The sequence below is a fragment of the Myotis nattereri genome (genome assembly GCF_964212035.1).
Source record: "Myotis nattereri genome assembly, chromosome: 2".
Classification (NCBI taxonomy): domain Eukaryota; kingdom Metazoa; phylum Chordata; class Mammalia; order Chiroptera; family Vespertilionidae; genus Myotis; species Myotis nattereri.
Window position 1 is genome coordinate 127,625,943 of NC_138076.1, and position 6,809 is coordinate 127,632,751.

The window sequence follows — 6,809 nt, forward strand, 5'->3', positions numbered from 1 at the left end:
AGGACCCCTCAGTCCGAAGGCCAACACTCTATCCACTGAGACAAACCGGCCAGGGCAAATTGTTCTTTAAAAATCATTGGAAATTAACTCTTCCCAGTCACACATTGTCTTATTCAAGAGAATCCCTTTGTATACAACTAAACTTTGTTTCCAAAGTAGGTTTAGAAAATACCGAAATTTAGAGCGTGGCTATTAGCCTTACATGAGACTTCGCTATATACTTTTAAGATTTTAATTCTTCTGGCACATTTAAAATACAATATGATTAAATAAAACTACAACATGGATGAAGCAATAAATTTTAAAAATTGTCAAAGAAAAAAAGAGGGGGTCTTGGGGAGACGTTCTAAACTATTGCGGGGTGGGAGGGACCACAGCGGGAAGGGTTTGTGGGTGATGCCTGGGTGCCCCGCCCGCTGAGGAGATGGATGAGGACGGGCTTCCTCTCATGGGGTCAGGCGTTGACCTGACCAAGGTGCCGGCTCTTCAACAGGAAAGAACGGCAGCATTTCTAAACCAGTTTGTGGTGCACCCTGTGCGGCTCCTCAACCGCTTCCCCACGGTCTGTGAGGAGAAGCTGGCAGACCTTGCTCTTCGTGTCCAGCAAACCGAAACAACTCTCAATATTTTAGGTGCAAAGTTGCCATCGATCCCAGGCCTAGGTGATGTCACAGTTGAAGTCTCCCCTGTAAGTGTCACTGGAGTCACAAATGAAACCACTTCAGAGCCATCACAGCAGAACAGTTTACAAGAATCTGGACCACAGGAAAGCGAAGTAACAGCAGAAAATATCTTAACTGTAGCCAAGGATCCAAGATATGCCAGATATCTCAAAATGGTTCAAGTGGGTGTCCCAGTGATGGCAATAAGAAACAAAATGATATCAGAAGGACTAGACCCAGATCTTCTCGAGAGGCCAGGTGCTCCAGTGCCTGATGGCGAAGGTGAAAAAAATGCAGAAGAAAGTTCAGATAGTGAATACTCTTTTAGTGACTAAGATGAACTTTCATAATAATTACAGATAACACGTGTAGAAGTACTTTACATTCTATCTGAAAGAGAGTCTGAACTTAACCTCTTTTTCAAAACAACATTGAGTGGCCAGATATTCACCACCAAGCTTCCTCAGTGCTAAAATTGTAATAATAATAAAGCATTTAAAAAAAGAAAAAGAAAAAAAGAGAGAAGACTCAAATGATCAGTATTAGGAGTGAAAAAGGGACATTGCTGCCAATCTTAGAAAAATAAAAAAAGAATTATCAGGAAATACTATGCCAACAACTTAGATAAACTAGATGAAATGGACAAATTTCTACAGACACAAATTACTGAAAGCGGTTCAAGAAGAAATAGAAAATCTAAACAGTCCTATAACAAGTAAAGAGATTGAATTTGTGCATTAATTATGACTTTTTATAGTCTGTATTTCTGATGCTTAGACATCTAGAGCTTTTGTGGACCCTGGAGAGACTTCCCCTTCCAGGGTTAGCCAGTTCCTAGCAATAGATCCTAATTTCCTGTGATTGAATCTTTCATATGCAAACTAACAAATCCAAAGTCCACACGGGCACTACATCCCTTATCAGGATTTTATAATCTGAACCATTATTCCCCTGCCCTAATTAATCAGTCCAGGGCTGCATACCAGGCAACTTGGAACAACCCCTATGCCCCAGAATCTGGTGAAATTATTTAAATTAGACAATTTGAAACCTGCATATACTGCCTTCCACAGAAAAAAAAGTTCTTGCCAACATTTTTCCTTGCCCCCTTGCTCCCTTTGCCTCCTGACCAACCTGTTATTTCCCTTGTGTGGAAATGGGAACTATGAGTAACAAACTAGCTTTTCAATAGCAATCAGCTCCTGCTCTAAAAGCCTCATCCAACCTGAATAATAATAAAACCCATGTTTTGGAATGATGAGTAATTTAAAAGCTACCCATAGAAGACCCCTAAATGCAGATGGCTTCACTGGAGAATTCTACATATTATTTTTTAAAGAATTAATACTAATTCTTTACAAACTCTTCCAAAAAATAGAAAAGGAAGGAACTCTTCCCAATTCATTCTGTGAGGTCAGTATGACCCTGAAACTAAAACCAGACAAGGATATAAACAACAAAAGAGAACTACAAACCAATACCCCTTATGAACATAGATGTCAAAATGCAGAAAAACATTTAATAAAATCCAACACTTCTTCATGAATAAAAAAACAAAACAAAGCATTCTATGAACTAGGAATAGAAAGGAACTTTCTCAATTTGATAAAAGGGCATCTATGAAAAACCCAAAACTACCATCATTCTCTCTCTCTCTCTCTCTCTCTCTCTCTCTCTCTCTCCCTCCCTCCCTAGCCAGTTTTGCTCAGTGGATGGAGCATCAGCCTGTGGACTGAAGGGTCCCAGTTTCAATTCTGGCCAAGGGCACATGCCTGGGTTATGGGCTCAATCCCCAGTAGGTAGCATGCAGGAGACAGCCAATCAATTCTCTCTCATCATTGAAGTTTCTCTCTATCCGTCTCCCTTCCTCTCTAAAAATCAATAAAAATATATTTAAATAAATAAATACATAAATAAAATGGTGGGCCCCAGGGGAGCTACAAATCACACGGGCCAAAATGGCGCTGCCTAAATTCCCTTTTTTGACAGAAAATATTACTTGTTTATTCTCACAGTGGGGCGTTGAAGGATAAGTATTTCTCCAGTAGATGAGGTGCAGAAGGGCATTCTAGGAAAAGAACAGTGTGATCAGAAGCTTGAGCATAAAGCTTTGGGCCTGCCTGGTAATTGTGTGATTAGTGAGGTATGCCTGGATTGTAGGTGTGTGGGAAGATGGGAGTGGGGGTGGAGGAAAGTCAACAAGATAAGGCTGCAGAGGTGTGCCGTGCTAATGAGTCAGGACCTGGCATAGTCCGCATTCAGCAAAGGTCAACATTACCTTAAGAAGCTTTCAAGGAGTACATTGTTACAACAACATGGCAGCTGCAGGATAAACAGAAAGAGGCTCGTTTTGCTTTAAATACTCCCTAGTAAGACGGAAGCAATGATCTCAAGCTGTAAGGGCCAAGCCTTTGGTTGAACAATCTGACAGCTGGGCTAACTATTCCTCACAGGGTCCACCCTTCGTCCGCTCACTTCTATTGAGCCTTTCACCGGGCTTCTTCTCTTAGCTACTGAGCACCCTATATTTTCAGGGCTTTTTAAAAATAATAAACTAGGATTGTATAACTGGCTCTATTAGTCTCATTACTGTATGATTACAGACACAGGATTTGATGCCAGAGCAGCTGAAGGTAGTGAAGCAACTGATTTGATGGGCAAAAGGGTAATGATATGGCATTTCTTTTCATCAAGGACTTCTTAGCTTTGTAGGGCTGAAATCTGAATTTAACACTCTTGGCTAAACCTGGGACTTGGCTAAAAATTAAATAATCAGTCTTTCATTTCATTACGTACTTTAAAGCCAAATAGCTTCCGGAAACGTGTAAAGGAAATTGACTATTATATGACTAAGTAGAAACTTTTTAGCATCCTACTTTATGTGTGTGTGTGTGTGTGTGTGTGTGAGAGAGAGAGAGAGAGAGAGAGAGAGAGAGAGAGAGAGAGAGAGAGAGACAAACAAAAATTAAATAAAAGAACCGGTGCCTTTCGGCCAGAACCGCCATCTTCCAGTAATTCGCCAAAATGGCTAACACCCAGGGAAAGAGGAGAGGCCCCGCTGTATGTTCTCTAGGCTTTTTTAGAAAACACGGAACTGTTCCTTTGGCCACGTGCATGCGGATCTACAAGAAGGTGATACTGTGGACATCAAGGGAACGGGCACTGTTCAAAAAGGAAGGCCCCACAGATGTCACAGGGCAAAACTGGAGGAGTCTACAGTGCCACCAGCATGCGGTGGGCATTGTTGTGAGCAAGCAAGTTAAGGGCAAGATTCTTGCCAAGAGAGTTAATGTGCATATTGAGCATATTAAGCACTAAAAGAGCCGAGACAGCTTCCTGAAACGTGTGAAGGGAAATGATCAGAAAAAGGAAGCCAAAGAGAACGGTAACGGGGTTTAACTGAAGCGTCAGCCTCCTCCACCCAGAGAAGCCACTGTGAGAACCCATGGAAAGGAGCTGCTGGAGCCCATTCCCTATGAATTCATGGCACGATAAGAAAAAAAAACAAAAACCTCTGCGCTGATAAAAATGTTTATCTTAATTGAGTAGAAGTGTGGCGTCCCTAGACGCCCCCCCAAAAAAATAATTAAAGAAAACTATGTGTTCTTAACAAAAAATAATTAAATAAAATAAAAATAAAATAAAGAACTGGTAAGGGCCCAGGCCAGGTAGCTCAATTGTAGAGCCTCAACCCCATATGCCCAGGTTGTGGGTTCAATCCCCCATTAGGGCACATATAATAATCAATGCATAATCAATTGCTGGGGTCCAACCCCAGCAGGTCCAGGGGTCCCCAAAGGTGTGGATGGAGTCGGCGAAGAAGGAATGACACGGAGACAGCATTCAGTTGATCAGCAGCCTAGCCAGGATCTCTAGCCAGGATCTCCAGCGAAGTTCTGTTCAGGATCTCCAGCGAAGTTCTGGTTAGGATCTCCAGCCAGGTTCTGTGTCCATGTTCTCTTGCTAGGTTCTCCAGCCAGGTTCTCCAGGTTCTCCAGCCAGGTTCTGTAGCCATGTTCCCTCACTAGGTTCTCCAGCCAGGTTCTATCCAGGTTCTCCAGCCAGGTTCAGTCACCAGGTTCTAGTCAGGTTCTCTTGCCATGTTCTATCCAGGTTCTGTAGCCAGATTCTGTCTCTAGGTTCTTCAGCCGGTTCTCTCACTAGGTTCTGTCTCTAGGTTCTGTGGCCAGTTTCTGTCCAGGATCTTTTGCCATGTTCTCTCCAGCGAAGTTCTTCTGTCTCTAGGTTCTGTGTAGGTTCTGTGTCTAGGTTCTGTCTCTTGTTGTCTTGTTACATCTGTATTTATACCAGTTGATTCCAATCCTATCAATCTCTATTCCAAAGGTTAGGGCGTTTCTTATCTCCATTCCAGGGAGTAAAGATTATGTAGCTTAAGCATGATTGTTCGTAGTTAAAGTGATTAACTACACGCCTGGCACTTAGTTAAGGGGTTTTATTCCCTCCCTAACTTCAGGGAAAAATCCCTACCTGGGGAAACAACCTTTCTCGGAGAGGTGACCTCGGTTAAAACACATAGTGCCAAGAAGGTGAGCAAACATATTAAGAACAGTATGTCCTATATGCCAGGTCCCTTGAAACAGCAAGGATGGACCAGCTCCCGGCAATCAATAATGAATGCATAAATAGATGGAACAACAAATCAATGTGTGCGTTTTTTCTTTCTCTCTCTCCATCTCTTTCTAAAATCAATAAATAAGAGAAAATAAAAGAACTGGTAAGAATACATGAGTCACTGAGAATGTTTAAAATTATTTGGCTCCCCCAGAAGATAGTCAGATAGTCAGTAAATGATTCAGCATGGGAAATAACCAGTCTGCGCAAATGCCAACAGTTAAGGGAACTGAAAGAGACATCAGAGGTGGGGAAAACCTTCACTTGCTGCTGAGAGTTTTTAAAATGTTATCACAGGGAATTCGTGAAGGACGGGGTTCCAACCTTCTTGTTCTAAGGGAGCTCATAAGATACAGTTGAAAAAGAACAGTAAGAAGCACCGGCTGCTGTCATTGCTAACCCAAGAAGATTCCACCAAGACACCTCTTGCTGGGGCTTGATTTGGGTTCTGCCTTTGGTATGGAATCAGAAGCAGCGTTACCTACATAGCTACTACTCACTGCCGCTTTCCCCCTTCGTTTCTGGACTGGCATGCAAGCCCTGTTAAGAAATTCCAACAATTTTTAATGACTGCAACATTCACAATGGGCATGTTCTTCTCTTATAAAAAAAAAAAAAAAAAAAAAAAAAACAATGCCCTCCCCCGGAGTTGTTTGAGAGATGAGCACCCAGAGAGTCGTGCCCACATCCCTGTAAAGTATCTTAATTGTCATCTTACTTGTGCACCTGAAGACACCATAAATATTGCTTGATGCTGTTAATCATCCAGCTGGAGTAAATACACCAATTTAATTTCAAACTCTAAACATCATGCCATTGTGAACCTATGCTAAGGCTCCTTTCTAAAGAACTTAAAACTGATTTGTTTTTAATCTGCCCAAATTTTCATGCCCCAAACCTCCCACAAGACAGAGAGTTTGTAACTATCATTTGTTGAGTGCTTACGTGTGGCAGACATTCTAGGCATTTGTTAGCTGTATCACCTTGGGTGAATTATATTTTCTCTAAGAGTTCCCGTTTACCTGTAAAGTGGGAAATCACCACGTGGGTTGCCCACAGGTAGCTAAATAAGTCAGGGAACTGGCGTAAGCACTTGAGCAACTCCTGGGTGGTGTGCCTGGCTTTCTCAGTGGCCTGCTCAGCAGCCTTGCCTGTTCGTTCCTGTAGGCATCAGGAACTGGGAGACATGCTCTCCGAGGCTCCTAGCAACTGGAGTATTGGCATACGAGCTGGTCTTGGCCACTTGCGAGCTCAGTGGGAAGTCAGGTAGGCATTTTTTTAAAAGACTTTCTTTTATAAGAAAAAGAGACCAACAGGAGGACAAGCTATCCTCTCTGGACATGCGTTAGTCTGTCTGCATGTGACTTGTGAGCCATTGGGAGGTAGAATTGAGGGGGAACTTCAGAGCTACATGCTGAAGATGGCAGAGAGGAAAGGCAGAAACATCAGCGGTGGCAGGACAGCCTCCTTGACAACATGTTTGTGACACTTGTACTAACCCCAGCTTGCAGTTCC

The 6,809-nt window shown here is 42.5% G+C and overlaps 1 protein-coding gene across 1 annotated transcript; it reads left to right on the forward strand.

Annotated features, from left to right (window-relative positions):
- Positions 1 to 424: 424 nt before the first annotated feature.
- Positions 425 to 1,126, forward strand: LOC308514879 (WASH complex subunit 3-like; the record flags this gene model as incomplete). Its single annotated transcript, XM_081085215.1, has 1 exon — positions 425 to 1,126. One exon carries the CDS (start codon positions 425 to 427, stop codon positions 995 to 997), a length of 573 nt encoding a protein of 190 aa, XP_080941341.1. The 3' UTR covers positions 998 to 1,126.
- Positions 1,127 to 6,809: the final 5,683 nt, after the last annotated feature.